At 42.3% G+C, this 22,374-nt stretch overlaps 1 protein-coding gene across 1 annotated transcript in view; it reads right to left on the reverse strand.

The window, feature by feature from the left end:
* LOC106586343 (inactive phospholipase C-like protein 1) overlaps positions 1-17,599 on the reverse strand; it is a 142,833-nt gene extending 125,234 nt beyond the window's left edge. Inside the window, exon 1 of the mRNA XM_014173528.3 lies at positions 16,492-17,599. Within this exon, the coding sequence (XP_014029003.3) occupies positions 16,492-16,668 (177 nt within the window). The 5' untranslated portion in view covers positions 16,669-17,599. The remainder of the gene's footprint in view (positions 1-16,491) is intronic.
* Between the last annotated feature and the right edge of the window lie 4,775 nt (positions 17,600-22,374).

A 22,374-nucleotide genomic window follows, 5' to 3' on the forward strand; every position in this document is an offset into this window, starting at 1 on the left:
GCTTCATTCCAGCGTCACTGTTTTGGTTCAGTACAGTTAGAAAGCACTAGTTGCTCCACTGGTGTTTAAAATGAAAAAGCACCTGCAAAATACAATTGTGTATCTATTTTGATGTGCTGTTGTTACATTTGTATCGTTGTTTCAATGCACTCGGGGTGTTGTTACATATCATTTGAGCGCAGCGCAGCGCAGCGCACCAAAAGCAAGTTCATTGTCATTTCACTTTGCCTGTAAGAACAATGATGAGCACGAGCATGTCTGATTAGGCTTTGCTGTAGCGCAGACTCTGAGTAGCCTTCCATTAGCCTACCAAAGGTTGCACCTTTGCATAAAACTGCATGTCCGGAAGCTCGCGGGCTGTCAATGAGCAGCTCACAAGTAGATACAAAACAATAATCAGTAGACCTATTATTACATAATTTTATCTGTTAAATATTTTTTCTCCCCAATTTGTTTACAGTCTTTTAACACAATTCTGCATTTTTGTCATCTATTTTCCACACATCAATCAGTTAAATCACATTGTTAAAATGTTTAATTCTGTTACAAAGGTAACGGTCCTGGTTGAGCTCCATATTCAAGTGCACTGTGGCCGCTTCGCTGTTACAATGTAGCCGAGCTGTGTCTGTATGTGCCTATGCACAAAATGAAAAAGCACAGGATATCTGTACCTCGATAAAAACAGATCTGCTTGGCTTGGTAAGTAAGTATATGCTGCTGAGGCAAGTTCATTAAAAAAAAATCATGATGACACTGTGACAGCGCACCCAAAAAAAAGGCACAAAAAAAAGGTCATGTCAGAGGAAAAGCGGAATGGTCAAGAAATGTGCTCAAATCAAATCAAATAACATTTTATTGGCCACATACACATATTTAGCAAAGTTATTGCGGGTGTAGCGAAATGATCCAATAGTGCAGTAATATCTAACAATTTACAACAAAACACACAAATCTAAAAGTAAAATAATGGAATTATGAAATATACACACTACAGTGCAACAGTTTGGGGTCACTTAGTAATGTCCTTGTTTTCCATGAAAACATACATGAAATGAGTTGCAAAATGAATAGGAAATATAGTCAAGACATTGACAAGGTTATAATAGAAATAATAATTGTGTCCTTCAAACTTTGCTTTCATCAAAGAATCCTCCATTTGCAGCAATTACAGCCTTGCAGACCTTTGGCATTCTAGTTGTCAATTTGTTGAGGTAATCTGAAGAGATTCCACCCCATGCTTCCTGAAGCACCTCCCACAAGTTTGATTGGCTTGATGGGCACTTCTTATGTACAATACGGTCAAGCTGCTCCCACAACAGCTCAATAGGGTTGAGATCCAGTGACTGTGCTGGCCACTCCATTATAGACAGAATTCCAGCTGACTGTTTCTTCCCTAAATAGTTCTTGCATAGTTTGGAGCTGTGCTTTGGGTCATTGTCCTGTTGTAGGAGGAAATTGGCTCCAATAAAGCGTCCGTCCACAGGGTATGGCATGGCGTTGCAAAATGGAGTGATAGCCTTCCTTCTTCAAGATCCCTTTTACCCTGTACAAATATCCCACTTTACCACCTCCAAAGCACCCCCAGACCATCACATTGCCTCCACTATGCTTGACAGATGGCGTCAAGCACTCCTCCAGCATCTTTTCATTTTTTCTGCATCTCACGAATGTTGTTCTTTGTGATCCGAACTCCTCAAACTTAGATTAGTCTGTTCATAACACTTTTTTCCAATCTTCCTCTGTCCAGTGTCTGTGTTCTTTTGCCCATCTTAATCTTTTATTTTTATTGGCCAGTCTGAGATATGGCTTTTTCTTTGCAACTCTGCCTAGAAGGCAGCATCCCGGAGTCGCCTCTTCACTGTTGACGTTGAGACTGGTGTTTTGCGAGTACTATTTAATGAAGCTGCCAGTTGAGGACTTGTGAGGCATCTGTTTCTCACTCTAGACACTCTAATGTACTTTTCCTCTTGCTCAGTTGTGCACCGGGGCCTCCCACTCCTCTTTCTATTCTGGTTAGAGCCAGTTTGCGCTGTTCTGTGAAGGGAGTAGTACACAGCGTTGTATGAGAGCTTCAGTTTCTTGGCAATTTCTCGCATGGAATAGCCTTCATTTCTCAGAACAAGAATAGACTGACGAGTTTCAGAAGAAAGTTCTTTGTTTCTGGCCATTTTGAGCCTGTAATCGAACCCACAAATGCTGACGCTCCAGATACTCAACTAGTCTAAAGAAAGTCCGTTTTATTGCTTCTTTAATCAATACAACAGTTTAAAGCTGTGCTACCATAATTGCAAAAGGGTTTTCTAATGATCAATTAGACTTTTAAAATGACAAACTTGGATTATAAGACTCCTGAACATCTAGTCAAATGGCTACCCAGACAATTTGCATTAGTAGTGTAAATATTAGGATGAGCAATGTCTGAGCGGCATTGACTAAAATACAGTAGAATAGAATACAGTATATACATATGAGATGAGTAAAGCAGATGTAAACAACATTATTAAAGTGACTAGTGTTTCATTATTAAAGTGGCCAGTGATTCCATGTCTATGTATATAGGGCAGCAGCCTCTAAGGTGCAGGTTTGAGTAACCGGGTGGTAGCCGGCTAGTGATGGCTATTTAACAGTCTGATGGCCTTGAGAAAGAAGCTGTTTTTCAGTTTCTCGGTCCCAACTTTGATGCACCTGCAAGGGAAACCTTGCCTTCTGGATGATAGCGGGGTGAGCAGGCCGTGGCTCCGGTGGTTGATGTCCATGATGACCTTTTTGGCCTTCCTGTGACATCCGGTGCTGTAGGTGTCCTGGAGGGCAGGCATTGTGCCCCCGGTGATGCGTTGGGCAGACCGTACCACCCTCTGGAGAGCCCTGTGGTTGCTGTACCAGACGGTGATGCAGCCCGACAGGATGCTCTCAATTGTCTATCTATAAAAGTTTGAGAGGGTCTTAGGTGACAAGCCACATTTCTTCAGCCTCCTGAGGTTGAAGAGGCGCTATTGCACCTTCTTCACTACACGGTCTGTGTGGGTGGATCATTTCAGATCGTCAGTGATGTGCACGCCGAGGAACTTGAAGCTTTCCACCTTCTCCACTGCGGTCCAGCCTATGTGTATAGGGGCGTGCTCCCTCTGCTGTTTCCTGAAGTCCACGAATAGCTCCTTCGTTTTGTTGACGTTAAGGGAAGAGTTATTTTCCTGGCACCACACTCCCAGAGCCCTCACCTTCTCCCTGTAGGCTGTCTCGTCATTGTTGGTAATCAGGCCTACTATGGTTGTGTCGTCTGCAAACTTGATGATTGAGTTGGAGGCGTGTGTGGCCACACAGTCATGGGTGAACAGGGAGTACAGGAGGGGGCTGAGTACACACCCTTGTGGGGCCTCTGTGTTGAGGATAAGTGAAGTGGAGGTGTTGTTTCCTACCTTCACCACCTGGGGGCGGCCCGTCAAGAAGTCCAGGACCCAGTTGCACAGGGCGCAGTTCAGACCCAGGGCCCCGAGCTTGATGATGAGCTTGGAGGGTAAAATGGTGTTGAAGGCTGAGCTATAGTGAATGAGCAGAATTCTTACATAGTTATTCCTCTTGTCCAGATGGGATAGGGCAGTGTGCAGTGTGAAGGCAATTGCATCATCTGTGGATCTATTGGGGCGGTAAGCAAATTGAAGTGGGTCTAGGGTGTAAGGTAAGGTAGTATCATGTCACAAGGCGAGACCCAGATGCAGACACAGGACGCAGATGGTTGGAGTCTTACAATATTTATTAATCCAATAGGGTAAGGCAAGAGAATGGTCATGGACAGGCAAAAGGGTCAAAACCAGTTCAGAGTCCAAAAGGTACCGAAGGGCAGGCAGAATCAAGGTCAGAGCAGGCAGGATGATCAGGCAGGCGGGAAAGTAGTCCAGAGTAAGGCAGGGGTCAAAACTGGGGAGACTATGAAAAAGAGAATAGCAAAAGGAGTAAGGGAAAAACACACTGATTGACTTGACTAACATACAAGACGAACTGGCACAGAGAGACAGGAAACACAGGGACAAATACACTGGGGAAATAAGCGACACCTGGAGGTGGTGGAGACAATCACAGGAACAGGTGAAACAGATCAGGGCGTGACAGGTAGAGGTGATATGATCCTTAACTTCTTATGGCTCAAATCCTGATTTGACAACATCCGGTGAAATGGCAGAGCGCCCAATTAAAAAAAAAAGGAAATATTTAACTTTCATACATTCACAAGTGCAATACACCAAATTAAAGCTGAACTTCTTGTTAATCTAGCCACCATGTCAGATTTCAAAAAGGCTTTATGGCGAAAGCAAACCATGCTATTATCTGAGGACAGCACCCCATCAAACAAACACAATCATATTTCATCCCGCCAGGCGCAACACAAAACTCAGAAATAACGATATAATTCATGCCCTACCTTTGACGAGCTTCTTCTGTTGGCACTCCAATATGTCCCATAAACATCACAAATGGTCCTTTTGTTCAATTCATTCCGTCGTTATATATCCAAAATGTCCATTTATTTGGCGCGTTTGATCCAGAAAAACACCGGTTCCAACTCGTGCAACATGACTACAAAATATCTCATAAGTTACCTGTAATCTTTGTCCAAACATTTCAAACAACTTTCCTAATACCACTTTAGGTATTTTTTTATGTAAATAATCGATACAATTTAAGACGGGATAAACTGCGTTCAATACCGGAGGAAAACAAAGTGGAGCATGCTTTTCAGGTCACGCGCCTCTATCAAACAGTACACTGGCCCCCAAGCCATAAGAAGTTAATTAACTAGTCTCTCAAAGCACTTCATGATGACAGAAGTTAGCGCTACGGGGCGATAGACATTCACTTCAGTTAACTTTGCTTTCTTGGGTACAGGAACAATGGTGGACAGGCAAGTGGGGACAGCAAGTGGGGACAGCAGACTGGGATAGGGAGAGATTGAATATGTCCGTAAACACTCCAGCCAGCTGGTCTGTGCATGCTCTGAGGATGTGGCTAGGGATGCCGTCTGGGCCGACAACCTTGGGAGGGTTAACATGCTTAAATGTCTTACTCACATTGCCCACGGAGAAGGAGAGCCCACAGTCCTTGGTAGTGGGCCGCATCGGTGGCACTGTGTTATCCTCAAAGCGGGCGAAGAAGGTGTTTAGCTTGTCTGAGAGCAAGACGTCGGTGTCCGTGACGTGGCTGGTTTTCCCTTTGTAGTCTGTGATTGTCTGTAGACACTGCCACATACGTCTCGTGTCTGAGCCGTTGAATTGCGACTCCACTTTGTCTCTATACTGACGTTTTGCTTGTTTGATTGCCTTACGGAGGGAATAACTACACTGTTTGTATTTGACCATATTCCCAGTCACCTTGACTTAGTTAAATGCGGTGGTTTGAGCGTTCAGTTTAGCGCGAATGGTGCCATCTATCCACGGTTTCTGGTTTGGGTAGGTTTTAATAGTCACAGTGGGAACAACATCCCTTATACACTTCCTGATGAACTCAGTCACTGTGTCCGTGTATACGTCAATGTTATTATCCGAGGCTACCCAGAGCAAATCCCAGTCTGCGTGATCAAAGCAATCTTGAAGCATGGTTTCCGATTGGTCAGACCAGCGTTGAATAAACATTAGCATGGGTACTTCCAGCTGAGACTACACTTTTGTTATTCCTCATACTTTTCATGATTATTCTGTTTCTTCACGATTTGCTGTAAAATATCTAGCCTACTCACTGTGGTGTGTTGTTTAAAAGGCCACTATTAAACATATTTTATAGCAGCCTAGTCCTGTATCTGCAGGCTACAGATTTGTTCAAATGTATTATCTCTCATCTTAAAATGGCAAGGTTCTAAAGGTAGGCTACAGTAGAAAGAGTTTCTTTCAAAATGTGTGGTTTTAAGAACCAAAATGCAATTACATTCTGTATGCAGACAGTGCTGTTCTTTGTTTCTATTCATCAAATTAGGCCTACACAATAACAAAATATGCAGGCTCTAGCCTACTAGCAGATTTCTTTGGTATAAAGTAGATCTTATGAAAGAAAATGTTAGGGACACCTGCTCTCGCCAAACCTTTCAAATATGACCCATATTACCGGGGCTACAGTTTATTATTTTTATTGCAAATTCTGCGCTGCAATTTATGGACATATATAGCCCATTTAAATGCAAAACTCCAGTTTGTATTTTCAAGTTGACAGTTCTTGTTCAATGCCCTCCAAGATAGCACTGCCATATTGAGAAAGAAAATTGTTACTACATTATTGTGATCGAATTATATGTGACAAAACAGCTTGGCTTTTTCTTAAGCTAGCAAGTACAAAATACAAATTATTATTGGGTAAAACAATATTATTCCTCCCATTTTCGATTTGATTTCCTCATTGTCATGCGTTATCCTGGACACATTCTAAACAGCTTGGCCTGTCAATCAATCACAGCGGTGGGATTGTCAGGGAAGAAGGCGGGATGTTTGTGAGTCTCAGGGTTGGTAGGATTTAAGACCTGTCAATTAATTATTGGGGGTGTCGATTTTTGGGGAAGGGAGTAGATAGTAATCTAGTCATTAAAACAGTTTTTTGAATAGAATTTATTTTGTCAAAATCTAAGAAAAATAGTTTAGTGCATGTGTGTGTGTGTGTGTGTGTGTGTGTGTGTGTGTGCCAAAGAACATTTTGGAGTGAGAAGAGAAGAATGGCACCCTTTCTTTCCAGAGTCAATTCTCCATGTTAAGAAACAGGGTAGAATTGCGGGAAAATGGTTTTAAAAATCATGGAAACACGTGCCTGGTAGAGATATGATTCAGAAAGTAACGCACACATTGTTTGACAAAGTGACCGAAATAAAATTATCCAATTTGAAAAAGTAACATGTTACTTTACTATGTTACTCATAAAAGTATTCTGATTACGTACACTGGTGTTCGTGCGTGTGTGTGTGCGTGCGTGAGTCCACCCTGTTCACCCCTAACGGGGCCAACCATCCCATGGCCCTCCAGTTTCCTGTAGGCTCTGCTGTATTGACCTAAAGGTGTTGAAGCAGGCCCAAATCAGCCTTATTTCTAACCCTTCTGCAGTCTGCTCCACCCTGAGGTAAAACACCATGCACTAGTGAGCAAACACACATGCACACACAAGCCCACAAGCACGCACACACATACAGACTGCACCATTCACAGCCCTTCCTTTACTGTGTAAATCTCTCTCTCAGTTTATCGCTTTCTTACACTGTTTATCTCTCTCTACGTCCTCTCTGCACATCCGTCTATACTTTTCCTCTTTCCTCCCCTTTCGACATTTCAGTCACATTCTCTACCGTTGCACTTCGTTTTGTACAACATGTCCAAACACACTTAGTCTCTCTCTCTCTCTACGTCTGTCTGTCTGTCTGTTCTGTCTGTCTGTTCTGTCTGTCTGTCTGTCTGTCTGTTCTGTCTGTTCTGTCTGTCTGTTCTGTCTGTCTGTCTGTCTGTCTGTCTGTCTGTCTGTTCTGTCTGTCTGTTCTGTCTGTCTGTTCTGTCTGTCTGTCTGTTCTGTCTGTCTGTTCTGTCTGTCTGTTCTGTCTGTCTGTCTGTTCTGTCTGTTCTGTCTGTTCGTCTGTCTGTCTGTCTGTCTGTCTGTCTGTCTGTCTGTCTGTCTGTCTGTCTGTCTGTCTGTCTGTCTGTCTGTCTGTCTGTCTGTCTGTCTGTCTGTCTGTCTGTTCTGTCTGTTCTGTCTGTCTGTCTGTCTGTCTGTCTGTCTGTCTGTCTGTCTGTCTGTCTGTCTGTTCTGTCTGTTCTATCTGTCTGTCTGTCTGTCTGTCTGTCTGTCTGTCTGTCTGTCTGTCTGTCTGTCTGTCTGTCTGTCTGGTTGGTTGAAGCTCCTTTTCTGTCATGACCCTGACAAAACACTCACAATAACAGCTATTCAGAAGAGTAAACTAGGTAACAGAGAGAACGAGAGAGAGAAAGGGAGAAACTCAACAACATCATCTGCAGAGACGGTATTACTAAACAGGAAGCAGCGTGCAGATAGGGCTCGCCCTCCTCCCCCTTATCTCTCTTCCCCTCCTCTCTTTCTCTCTCCCTCCTCTGTCTCTCCCCGTCTCCACCTCTCTCTCTCTCTCTCTCTCTGCTTATCCTGGCTACTCATGTCAACACAAACACCCAACAGCTCAACTGAAAGGGAGTCTAGGCAGATCAAGGTAAACTGGTGAAGGTATAAAGCCAATTAGTACGGAAATAGTTTGGTGGCAGTCCTGACTCGTACCGTGTGATACTGTATGCTAAAAGTGTCAGGGATAAAGCGTCTTTCATAGATGGCAAAAGCAGCTGTCACAGGGCAATATGTCTTAGTTTCTATTTGATTCAGGCCGATTCCTCAAGGCAACCACATATACATACACACACTGACACACAGCCTCATGATGAGCAGTTCCAGGGGTGCTGTGGTACCAGTAGGAGGATAACACTGAGGGACAGAGGCTCCAGTGTCTCCCCTACACACACACACGCAAACACACACACACACACACACACACACTAACATACGGCATGCCCCTCCTGCAGAGAATAGCTACACACATGCACTCCGATAAACACACACTCACACATACACACACACTCATTATGTTTGACAAGTGTACATTGTAAACAAATCATTGTCTAGTGCAGGGCTGCAGAGCAGGGGAGATAGGGGGATAGGGGGAAATAGAAGCCCCAGGACAGCAACACAATTAGACCCAACCAGTGGTGGAAAAAGTACCCAATTGTCATACTTGAGTAAAAGTATAGATATTTGTGTTTAGTGAGTCTGCAAGACCACAGGCAGTAGGGATGACCATGTGTTCTCTTGATAATTGCGTGAATTTCACAATTTTCCTGTCCTGCTAAGCATTCAAAATGTAACGAGTACTTTGGGTTGTCAGGAAAAATAAGTACAATATTTTCTTTAGGAATGTAGTGAAGTAAAAGTTGTCGAAAATATACATAGTAAAGTAAAGTACAGATACTCCAAAAAACTACTTAAGTAGTACTTTAAAGTATTTGTACTTAAGGACTGTACACCCTTGGAACCAACCAAATCATGAGAAAACAAAAAAATAATTAATAATAACAAAAAGACTGAGCAAACTAGAATGTTATTTGGTCCTAAACAGAGAGTACAGAGTGGCAGAACACCTGACCACTGTGACTGACCCAAAATTAAGGAAATCTTTGACTATGTACAGACTTAGTGAACATAGCCTTGCTATTGAGAATGGCAGTCGAAGGCAGACTTGGCTCTCAAGAAAAGACAGGCTATGTGGACACTGCCCACAAAATGAGTAAGAAACTGAGCTGCACCTCCTAACCTCCTGCCAAATATATGACCATATTAGAGACACATATTTCCCTCTACACAGAACCACAAAGAATTCGAAATCAAACCCAATTTTGATAAACTCCCATATCTACTGGGTGAAATACCAGTGTGCAATCACAGCAGCAAGATTTGTGACCTGTTGCCAAAAGAAAAGGGTAAGTGAAGAACAAACACCATTGTAAACCTATATTTATGTTTATTTATTTTCCCTTTTGTAATTTAACTATTTGCACAAGACTGTATATAGACATAATATGACATTTGAAATGTCTTTATTATTTTGGAACTTTTTTTAAGTGTAATGTTTACTGTTAATCTTTTAATGTTTATTGTTTTTGTTTATTATCTATTTGACTTTCTTTGGCAATGTAAACATATGTTTCCATGACAATAAAACCCCTTAAATTAAAATTGAGAGACTAAGAGAGATAGAGAGAGAGAGAGAAACAGTGGGACAGAGCGATACATAGAGAGAGAAACAGCGAGAGAGTTAAAGGTGAGATACTCCTGTGCCTGAATCGAAGCCCAGCCAGTTCAGCAGCCGATGTCAAACAAAAACAATGTTTGCCGGATCAATTAGTGGGTGCGGCCAACACACCTGAACACACTTAACAAGATAGAGGATCTAGAGAGTCTGTTGATGCTGAGAATGGAATGTATATGTTTTTAAATAACATTCTTAGAACGTTCTTTGAATGTTACTAATGTTTTCTTGTGGTTTTTACTAAGAAGAAAAAAAGTATGTTCTGAGAACATGACTTTAAATAGAACCATGAGGAAACGTTATGCTGAGGTACTGAAATTCCTACAGAAGAACGTTGTTTCTTAACGTTCTCGGAACTATTTGAGAACATTCCCAATGTCAAACCAGTTGGATGACGTTCCTAGAGCATTATCATTTTTTTTTTAAATGTAACCATGTTTGAACTTTTAGGAAACGTTCTGTTAAAGTAATGAAATACCAAGAAAATAATGTTCCTTAAATATGCTGAGAATGTTCCAAAGCCAAGCAACTTTCCTGCACCATTCCCAGAAAGTTGTGGGAAGGTATGAAAAATAATCCTTGGACAACCACGCTATCACCAAGCTCTAAGAAACATTTGGTTCTCAGAACATTATGTGCTAGCTGGGGTCTACACAGAGTTTGGGAGGGCAAGGCAGAAACAAGAGGCATTATAATAATCCAGATTACTTTGATCCAAGACTGACTCGCAGGCCAGGCAGCGGAAGACACAGAGAACACGAAAGAATCGATTATTCCTTAATATACTTTCGTTGTCCCAGTCCATCCACACACACACACACACACACACACACACACACACACACACACACACACACACACACACACACACACACACACACACACACACACACACACACACACACACACACACACACACACACACAGGGTGAGAGCATTTCTATATGCTTTTCCAGGGCAACAAGATGAAATCCTCCCTTAATAGATACATCTGTCTGTTTGCTGAAGCATTTTAGTGTGAGTGGCATTTCCCCAAGGGCAGAGTGTGTGTAGTGGATCATAGTGTATTTCAGACAGCCCAGTCAGTCCAATTGGTAAGGTCACAATATTGAACATGTTGCATATTTATCTTCTTCTGTTGTGGATGTTTCTAGGCACCTGGTACTATGGTCATTAGTGAAATAGCAGACAGAGACACAGTGTGACCAGTGTAGCCAGCTAGTGTAACTTTCTGGTCATCTAGTGCCTGATCATGTGACTGACTGACTTTTGTTGTTCTATTTTTCCTTCTACAGTGAGAGAGTGACAGGAAGTTTAAGGTGTAGTACCTCTGAACAGAACACTACCTTTGCACAGACCCCAGCTAGCACATTTGGTTCTTTGGAAGTTGTGGGAACGTCCATTTTTTGTTTCCCATTGGAACAAAGCCATAATTTCCTGACCGGTAAAACGTAAAAGTTTGTTAAACATTCTGAGACCGGAAGTGAACATTTCACCTGTTCTGGGCACGTTAATTTTTATGTTGCAGGGAGGTTCTGAGAACGTTTTACTAGGGTTCCCTGAACATTTTCCTGGGAGGTTTTATTAATGTTCTAAGAACGGAAATTATGGGTTATTTGAAGGTAATTAAATAATGTTTCGAGAGCATTCTCTAAATGTTGTGAATGTTTTGAACAAAATGTAAAGGTTATTTAGAGGTTTTTGAATAACTTAAAACTTTCACTGAATGTTTCAATAAGACTTTTAATAACAATGGTAGCTTATTTTGGGTTAACTATGTTGAACTCCAAGCACAGATAGGACACATGAAAATTAATTTCATTAATTTATGCAAACACATTTCTTTTTTTTTGTGGCATGGCATCAGTGAGATTTCAAACAGACCCCATTTCAAAAGGGTAGCCAATTAGTGGGCACGGCCAACACACCTGAACAAGATCGAAGATAGAGTTTTGTTGATGCTGAGAACAGAATGTACTGTAGGTTTTAATTAAGAGTCAATTGGCGCATCCCCATCAAAATCCGTCAATTTAAGCTAGAGATATCTGTTTTTTGCATGGGCTGCGTCTCAATCCACCGCATCTGCCTATGTCGGCCTTCTGCATCGACGGTAGAAGGTGGCTGAGCTACAGCGGTGTTTGTCAGACCATGTGACGTCCCGAAAATCAATGTTCTCAAGAAAACGTCTGTAGCATCCGAACGGTTTGGCCTACAAACTAATATGACCACTCAATTTCAACATTGCAAATAAAAACATTTTAACTTGGTGGAAAAGGAAAACCTACATACTGCTTTATGTATTCGTGTAGAGGGATTATAAAACTCTAGCATTAGATCAACTGGGTGGGCGGCTTTTATGAGCGCTGGAGTAAATGGTGAGTGAATGGTAACCACGTGGCTCTTCACTATACCAGACAGCACATTTGGTTCCTTGGAAGTTGTGGGAACGTACATTTTTGGTTTCCCATTGGTTCTAGGAATGAAACCAGAAGTTTCCTGACCAGTAAAACAGAAACATTTTTAAACGTTCTGAGGACGGAAGTGATCATTTCTCCTGTTCTGGGAACATTCATCTTTAGATTGCAGGGAGGTTCTGAGAACACCTTACTATGTTTCCCTGAAATGGTTCCCTATGGAAAGATGCGATTCTCATAAACACAGTGGTGTTCTCCGTTTTGCTCTACAACCTCCACAAGTGTCAAGGAACTTGTCTGAAGGTTAAAAAAAAAGTATGGATGTAGATTTGTGCCCCGCCAAAAAATGGGTTGAATACGTGTCCAAAAAACAAAAATATTTCCTGAGCTTTCTTATCTCCTACCACGAGGAACCATGAGGAACCCTGCAGAAAACATTATGCTGAAGTACTGAAATTCCTGCAGAAGAATGTCGTTTCTTAACGTTCTCGGGAACAATTTGGGAACATTACTTACTGCAAAATAGGGGAGGGTTGTCAAACTTTTTTGGGGGGGAGGGTTGTGTGATTTTTTTATTGTGAATAGGGGCATTTTTTCCCTGGTTTACATTTGTTCTTTTGCAGGTTTTACCACAGAATTTCTTCCATCCTAGCCAAATGTCCTCATCTGCTTGCATGCACCTCCCCTATATGTTTTGGTTCTTCCCTTATGCACTACGCTTTTCCGCCCGTTAACGTTTACTATATCACAGGTCAATATAGTCTACCAGTCTGTCTATCCTGCCCTCTATCCACCATTCATAGTGACAATAGGGCTAGGTGGTTTGTTTGTCCAGATCTGCAATAGGCTAACTAGCAATCATACCACATATGAAGTCATTCAAAGCTGCATACATTTTAAATGTGAATCCACAAGAACAAATAGGAATAGGTGATATAGGCAGCAGAGAGGCCAGGTGCAGCATTGCGCATGAAAGAACAGTGAAGACAAAAAGCTCCCATAATTATCTTGTTTAGGGGCAATACAATTAGCCTACCTAGACTAGTCTACAACACCACAATGCAATGAATAACTGTATTAATGTTCTCAAGTGAGTACTCTAGGCTGCAGTGAAAATGGCATTTGAATAACAGCGCCCAAGCCCTGTGAATTGAATGTTTCATTCCATTTGGATCAGTTGTGGGTCTACTCTCGACAGTTTATATGGTCTAGAATGGCACAGTAGCAGGCCAGTCTGGCTGTATTTTTACTTCTGATACTGAGATGCTCTGCCTGTTGCAGATCATCGTTATTCAGGAAAGCTTAACACGCTCTGCCTCCTCTCCAATCCAAGCGGCTATTCCTTACGCACCTAGAACCTAACGCTTCAATATAGCCTAACTTTTAAAATGTGTTACATTCTATATGTGGCATAATCACAACCAGTCAGAACGTTTTAATTTGATTAGGCTACTTCAAATGTATGCTGTAAGCATGCGCACGTTCGTCCAAAATATAATTCCAGCATCCTCAACATGGCCTGACAGTAACCTGGTTTCCATCCAACCTTAGTAAAGTACTTGGGATAAAAAATGTCACGACATCTTGGGAAAGCATGCAGTTTATTAAGCTACACATGAAATATATTATGATGAACTTCACAGGGTGGTGAAAGTGCACGGTGATGAGCTTGATGCTCCTTTCCATTAAATGTCGAGGGTCTTATTCTGGTGACATGATGATCGGTGCTTGGCTGCCGTTTGACAAATAAAATGATCTTGCACTTTTATCCATAATAATCTCATTATATAGTAGGCTATACCTGCACTGTATCTGCGAGCTGTTGGCTAGCGCGCACATGCCAATACCAGTGGTCACATTCGCTATACTAAGGCCTGGAGTTTAAAATGCGGTGGAAACCCATTTAACTTGAATTTTGTATTCGATAAATGGGAATTTAACTACAAAATAAATGTTTATGTGCAGTACGTATTTACTCACAGAGTTGTATCCGCAACAAGTCAATTTGATGGAAACACAAATGATGGGAAAATGCGCATATTGTTTTTATGCAGATTTTAGAATATTCGCATGGAAATCTGGCGCCAATTGTATGGAAACATATAGACACCCTAAAGACTCTGGAAAGTGCGCTAGTCCAGTTTCACTGTGATTATGTCTGTACATCATGGTTCACCAGCAGCCCTAAACATCTAAAGAATAAGCTACAGACCAGCCAAAACAAGCTTGTAAGAATTGTAAACTCCCCTCTCATACTCATCTGGAGGTCGTCTGTTTTTTTTACTAGCATTTTTTGGTCTGTAATGTATCTGTATCTCTGTCATTGTATATGTATTCATGTAAAAATAGGGACCACAATGGAAGTAAATCCCAGACTTTACTGTGCAATCCCGGGTCACTTTTAAAAATCTTTGTAGTGTGTGTATATACGTAAGTATTTTGTCTTTTTCACTGACAAATAAAATCAACTAATCAATCTAAACTGGCCATTTGATGAATGGAATGAGACATCTGAATGACATTCAGAGATTGTCAAGCCAGGCCTTCAATACTGGGTAGACCGACAAGGCAAGGAGGGATCTATTTTCTGTTTGTCCAGATTGACATAATCTATGTATATTGGTGCTGAAAATGCAAACCATGATATTGAAGTCCCGGAAGTCGGTATGCTTTGTTTTTTGGTTGTGTGGTGCATAGGCACAGAAACCTGTTGGTGGAAAATGTGTTGCTTATATTTTATATAATTATACATATGTCATCAAAATGTTTAAAACCACATGTCCCCCTAGCTGATCATTGTCTGCAGACGGCTCTGATCCTAGTGTAAACAAACATTTGAAACAAATTGTTATTTGTGGTCGTAAACATTATTTTGAGTTAATTCTATGTGCAATTTATTTTACAAGGAGAGGGTCATGTGAAAATATTTGAAATGTTGGGGAGGGGGGTGCATGTTTTGGGGGTGACACCTTGAGTTGAGTGTACTGGTTTCCCTAAACAACCAAGTCCAGTTGATTAGCCAGGTTCCTATCCTAATTCCCCATCCTTCCTTGTCTCCCTCCCACCCTCCCTCCCTCTGTTCCCTTCCCTCCATGCCTGTCACTGACATCCCTCTCATCCTCTCCGCTCCTCTCTCCATCTGTCCATCACTCGTGACACTTCCTGCCAATAGGACAGAGAGAGGTTTCTGTTGGCACAGTCAACACATCAGTGCCTCTCAGCTGGGAGGTACACACACACAGACAAACTGGAGTATGGAGCCTCCCTATAAAGAAGACACACTAACATAACAGAAATTCTACAATTTAGCAAGGTTCCTCCACTATAATTCCACTATGGATAAAGTGTGCGTAATGGCACGGATTAGGCACAGGTTTGCCATGTGAATACGAATGTGTGATGCACTGTGTGGACCTGAACTGAGATTACCAGGCGCATGGCATGGAATGCGCGATGTTGTTTGGAGTAGGTGTTGTTCAGAGTTGGTGCTGGCGGAGTCATAGATTGAATGAACAATGTGTAGCCCATATTCTTTGGCGCATAGTAGGCTATATTCCGTGCTTAAACACAGTTAAAATCACAACGATACCACATGGTAGTAGTAGTAGTTAATTTGAGTGCGTACTGAGTGAGTAAAATATACTGTGCATGACTGAAGTGAGTGACACCTGCTGTTGCCTACATTGTATATCCAAAGAGACCAATAGTCCTAGGCTACGTCATTTCAGTTTCAGAACACTATTATAGCCCATCGCACCCTGCACGTTTCTCTCCTTAAAAAAAATAGATAACGTTCTTAGAAGTCCTCAACAATTGTCATCCAGTGTGAGGTACTAAGTCTGAGAACCAAATTGAGACCATCTCTGAAAAGTAGCATACATGGCATTTGTCTGATGCTTGTTCGCACGCTAATGTAATCACAACCCTCTGTAGCTTATTCTACTTCTATTAAATATTGACAGTCCTTTATCCGGCGGCTCCATGTCGAGTGTCTGTTGCAGAGATATTAGAAGAAGATGAATACAAGTAATGAATATTGCAATGGGAGGCTCCAGTGCGTCTATTAGGCCTGGCCTATGGTTTTTCAATATACAGCCTGGGTATTTGGTTTTCTTTGGGTGAACTATGGTAAACAATTGGCTCAGGAAAAGGCATGCGCTTGTGTTAGACAGGTCTGTTAACCGAAATCGGTCAGATAGATTTGCCAGTGTCATCACATGTAGCCTCAACAATCACCTCAATAAACTAATCTCTTACCTTGATGATGCTGCTCCTGCGGGGGGCTGCCCTCACTGCCTCCAGGACGATGGTGTCGTTGTCCTGGCCGGGGAGGATAACTCCGCTCCGCCGCCCCGTCCTGGACACTCTCGGCGGGATGATCTCAGGAGCTCCATCATCGCACAGACCGTCCCCATAACGCTCTTGCTCCGACATCTTCTCAACAGAAGCCCAAGTTCAAGTTGCAGGTTAGGAAATCACAAAATATTACGTATTGCCTCGGGGTAAGTCTGCGTTGGTCGTTGGTTGTTTATGGGTGCCATTTATTTACAGAAGTTCCCGGGTATTGAGGGGTCTGCTGCGCCTTTCCAAAAACATTAAATCACGGAACTGGACTCCAGCTCATTTGGCCTCGGGCGTTTCCGTTAGTCCGTTAGAGCGTCCCCGGTCCGGCAGTCGGGTAGGTTAATTACTTAAATGTCCTTAATTACGCAGAAAGTCCATCACATCCAGTCTCATGTTCGCTTTCCCGTGTCCACAAAGTCGACCTGACTTGTATAGCCTACTATCTGGTATAGAATCAAAGGATTGGGTGGGGAACACCCACTATAGACCGTCGGAAATGTACCCTGTTGGGAAATCAAAACACCACTGACACGCGCAGACTTAAATGTAAATTGATTTTGATAACGGGTTTACCCAAAAAATACTATGCATTCCTGAGGGACGTGTTCTTCGTGCAACAAGTCCGATCAGTTTCACAGATTGGCAGCAGTAGCCCTACCTCTCCATGAAAGAAAGCGCTGTCCTGGATGCTTCCAACAAAGCTTTTTCACACACAATGATAGGTGAACATTGGGAAGAGGAAACTTCGCAATAAAAATGGTTAAAAACAACAAACCTATTTAGGTGTAGGTTACCCAAAGCAGCTTACTCAGTCTACCTTACCATCACCGACACAGTTACCAAAGTGCAAGGCAGTAAACTTTACGCTGTGATATATGGTGTTCTGTTAGGGAGAACAATACTTATTTATATTACATAGTTCCGTACATTGACTGAGATCTCAAAGTACTCTAAACTGCTAATCGCTTATAGTCAGTCTGCAACAGCCGATGTTGACGAGAATGAGGAACACAACTGACAGTTACACCGCCTCTACTCCTCCCCACCTCTCTGCCCCTGCCCTCCCTCCTATCCTAGAAATCATGATTGACGCGTCATGCGACCAATACGCACAGGTATTTGGCACTCGTAGCGCCAAAACACACGCAGTTAACTTACCAAAATTCGTGGATGGGTGGAGTCAGAACTCGCGGCCTCTGGAATGCCTCACATGTTGGAAACGTTCCAGATGTTCTTGTGGCGAGGAGAGGGCTAGGAACAGCAGAGTCCAGGAAAAGCAAGGAGGGACTCACTAGAGCAGGGTCCCTCAACTGGCGGCCCGCTGAATTTGGCTCACGGGTGTTTCTATTTATTTATTGTTGGACATAAAGGACTGTAAAAACACCAGCAAATCAGCTCCAAGTGATTTTCGTTTTGGAAATCTTTTCAAAGTATTCCCACATATAATAGAGAGATAGGCATATACACATTTAACCCATAAGAGACTAAGCCCTGTCTAAGCGGGGGTCTACTAAGCTACACTACATGACCAAAAGTATGTGGAAGCCTGCTCGTTGAACATCACACTCCAAAATCAGGGGCATTAATTTGGAGTTGGTCCCCCTTTTCTGCATTAACAGCCTCCACTCTTTTGGGAAGACTTTCCACTAGATGTTGGAACATTGCTGCAGGGACTTGCTTCCATTCAGCCACAAGAGCATTAGTGAGGTCGGGAAATTATTTTGGGCGATTATTAAGCCTGGCTCGCAGTCGGCGTTCCAATTCATCGCAAAGGTGTTTGATGGAGTTGAGGTCAGGGCTCTGTGTAGGCCAGTCAAGTTCTTCCACAACGATCTCAACAAACCATTTCTGAATGGACCTCGCTTTGTGCACGGGGGCATTGTCATGCTGAAACAGGAAAGAGCCTTCCCCAAACTGTTGCCACAAAGTTGGAAGCACAGAATTGTCTAGAATGTCATTGTATGCTGTAGAGTTAAGATTTCCCTTCACTGGAACTAAGGATTCTAGCCCGAACCATGAAAAACAGCACCAGACCATTATTCCTCCTCCCCCAAACCTTACAGTTGGCATTATGCATTGGGGCAGGTAGAGTTCTCCTGGCATCCGCCAAACCCAGATTCATCTGTCGGACTGCCAGGTGGTGAAGCGTGACTCATCACTCCAGAGAACGCGTTTCCACTGCTCCAGAGTCCAATGGTGGCAAACTTAACACCTCTCCAGCCGATGCTTGGCATTGCACATGGTGATCTTAGGCTTGTGTGGGGCTGCTTGGCCATGAAAACCCATTTCATGAAGCTCCCGACGAACAGTTATTGTGCTGACATTGCTTCCAGAGGCCGTTTGGAACTCGGAAGTGAATGTTACAACCGAGGACAGACGCTTTAGTAATTAGCGGTCCCGTTCTGTGTGGCCTACCACTTCGCGGCTGAGCTGTTGTTGCTCCTAGACGTTTGGTTTTATACAGTACCAGTCAAAAGTTTGGACACACCTACTCATTCATGAGTTTTTCTTTATTTTTACTATTTTCTATATTGTAGAATAATAGTGAAGACATCAAAAAACTATGAAATAACATATATGGAATCATGTAGTAACCAAAAAAGTGTTAAACAAATCAAAATATATTTGATATTTTAGATTCTTCAAATAGCCACCCTTTGCCTTGATGACAGATTTGCACACTCTTGGCATTCTCTCAAACAGCTTCACGGGGAATGCTTTTCCAACAGTCTTGAAGGAGTTCCTACATATGCTGAACACTTGTTGGCTGCTTTTCCTTCACTCTGCGGTCCAACTCATTCCAAACCATCTCAATTGGGTTGAGGTCGGGTGATGGTGTAGGCCAAGTCATCTGATGTAGCACTCCATCACTCTCCTTCTTGGTCAAATAACCATTACACACCCTGGAGGTGTGTTGGGTAATTGTCCTGTTGAAAAACAAATGATAGTCCCACTAAGCGCAAACCAGATGGGATGGTGTATCGCTGCAGAATGCTGTGGTAGCCATGCTGGTTAAGTGTGCCTTGAATTCTAAATAAATCACAGACAGTGTCACCAGCAAAGCACCCCCATACCATCACCCCTCCTTCTCCATGCTTCATGGTGGGAACCACACATGCGGAGATCATCCGTTCACCTACTCTGCATCTCACAAAGACACGGCGGTTGGAACCAAAAATCTCAACTTTGGACTAATCAGACCAAAGGAAAGATTTCCACTGGTCTAATGGCCTTTGCTCGTGTTTCTTGGCCCAAGCAAGTCTCTTCTTCTTAATGGTGCCCTTTAGTAGTGTTTTTTTTGCAGCAATTCGACCATGAAGGACTGATTCATGCAGTCTCCTCTGAACAGTTGATGTTGAGATGTGTCTGTTACTTGAACTCCGTGAAGCATTTATTCGGTCTGCAATCTGAGGTGTAGTTAACTCTAATTAACTTATCCTCTGCAGTAGAGGTAACTCTAGGTCTTCCATTCCTGTGGCGGTCCTCATGAGAGCAAGTTTCATCATAGCGCTTGGTGGTTTTTGTGACTGTACTTGAAGAAACTTTCAAAGTTCTTGACATTTTCTGGATTGACTGACCTTCATGTCTTAAAGTAATGATTAACTGTCATTTCTCTTTTCTTATTGGAGCTGTTCTTGCCATAATATGGACTTGGTCTTCTAACAAATAGGGCCATCTTCTGTATACCACCCCTACCTTGTCAAAACACAACTGATTGGCTCAAACACATTAAGAAGGAAAGAAATTCCACAAATTAACTTTTAACATGGCACACCTGTTAATTGAAATGCATTCCAGGTGACTATCTCATGAAGCTGGTTGAGAGAATGCCACGAGTGTTCTTTGAAAGACAGGGTCCTGAAAAAGGGACGTTTCTTTTTTTGCTGAGTTTATATATATCTATTTTTACGTGTATTTAACCCCTTATTTTTGGCACCAAACACAGTCTCCATATATACTTCCATACATTTTTTCAACTGGTACCAGGGACCTTCAGATGAGTCTTGTGAGGCCTGTGGGCATCCTAGAGCAAACCAACATTTCCGTGAGAGTCTCACCTTTGCACCAAGGGGTCATATTAGTTGGCAGATTGGCTGTACCAACTTCAGACTAGTCCCTAGACGCTTGCGGGGATCATAGAGCAAAATGGAGAACACCATCATATTTGTGAGAGTCTCATCGTTCCATAGAGGGGTCATAATAGTTCGGCCACTACAGACGATTTTGTGTGAAGACTGATTTTCAGGCTGTCTTAGTCTGAAAAACATCGCTTTAGCTCTGTCACCTTTCACCGCAGATGCGGAAGTTTTGAGATGCATCCAATGCAAAAAATAACTGATAACTCGATCTTAAACTGACAGCTTTTTGTAGGGATTTTTTTATTATGCTAATTAGATTTCCGCAGTGGCGTGGACATCAACCTTAAGGGGTGACCTAATGTTTTGAATTATTATGTTTTAGTCCATTGTTATTTCTGTTTGTGCTTCTTGCTGTCAATTTGCAGTCTACAAATTAGGCTACTTGTAATTATGTTCCAGCCCCCTGACCATCCATCTGCTCAAGAAAAAATCATCCCGCGGCTGAATCTAACTGACGATCCTTGCACTAGATGGACACATCAAACTTTCTAGCATCCTGGCAATCTTGGAACAGATTGCCTCAAGGTGCAGCAACAGAACAAAGTGACAGTTTGGCGCAGGGAAACCAGTTTAGTTCCCTTCGGTATGAAGTTCATTCCCAGGACCAGTGCATTTAGATGTTTAGCTATTTAGAAGTATTGTTATGATAGCGAATAACAATCATCCCCTGAAAATTGGCAGGCTGTGTAGACCTATTGTTGAAATGATGCCAGTTATAATTTTTTTTTTTACATTTTAGTCATTTTAGCAGACACTCTTATCCAGAGTGACTTACAGTAGTGAATGCATACATTTCATACATTTTGTTCCCGAACTGGTCCCCCGTGGGAATCGAACCCACAACCCTGGCGTTGCAAACACCATGCTCTACCAACTGAGCCACATGATAACAGCAAGTGTGTAAAAGCAATCCAAGAGTCCCGTGTCCTCAGTTGGTAGAGCATGGTGTTTGCAATGCCAGGGTTGTGGCTTCGATTCCCACGGGGGACCAGTATGAAAAGAAAAAAAAATGTATGAAATGTATGCATTCACTACTGTAAGTCGCTCTGGATAAGAGCGTCTGCTAAATGACTAAAATGTAAATGTAAGAGCTTTTTAAAGTTTGATTGGCAATCTCTAATTAAGTGGAGCCTTATCACTGTAATTAAAAATATGTATCCTATATCCTTCCTCTAAACCTCTCAAACTCAACTCTGTACCTCAAAGCCAGTTCCACTGTCTTTCTTTCATTGTTGCCCTCTAATCAAGGACTGATTTAGACCTGGGACACCAGATGGGTGCAATTAATTATCAGGTAGAACAGAAAACCAGCAGCCTCCGGACCTCGTAGGGTAAAAGTTAAATACCCCTGCTCTTAGCTATGCAATTACTAATGTAATTAAAACATAGTTAATTGTGTTTCATGTATTTAACTTTTAAATGATTAAGAGGGTTTGCTTATCATCCACCAGCCAGCCGCTCACTTATGGCCAAGGGGGATAGTATATTCCTATCTGACACAATTCTCAATTATGGGCCTCTTGCTTCCCTCTACAGTTTATACAATGCACTGCAAAAACAAATTCAATGAATTAATTGTATAGGCCTATAGGCTACAGTCATTTAGGCATATTTCTATTCTTTGTATTTTAAATGGAGAGCTAAAATTGAACTGAGC

This window comes from Salmo salar, chromosome 25 (genome assembly GCF_965601325.2).
Source record: "Salmo salar chromosome 25, fSalSal1, whole genome shotgun sequence".
In the NCBI taxonomy this organism is placed as follows: Eukaryota; Metazoa; Chordata; class Actinopteri; order Salmoniformes; family Salmonidae; genus Salmo; species Salmo salar.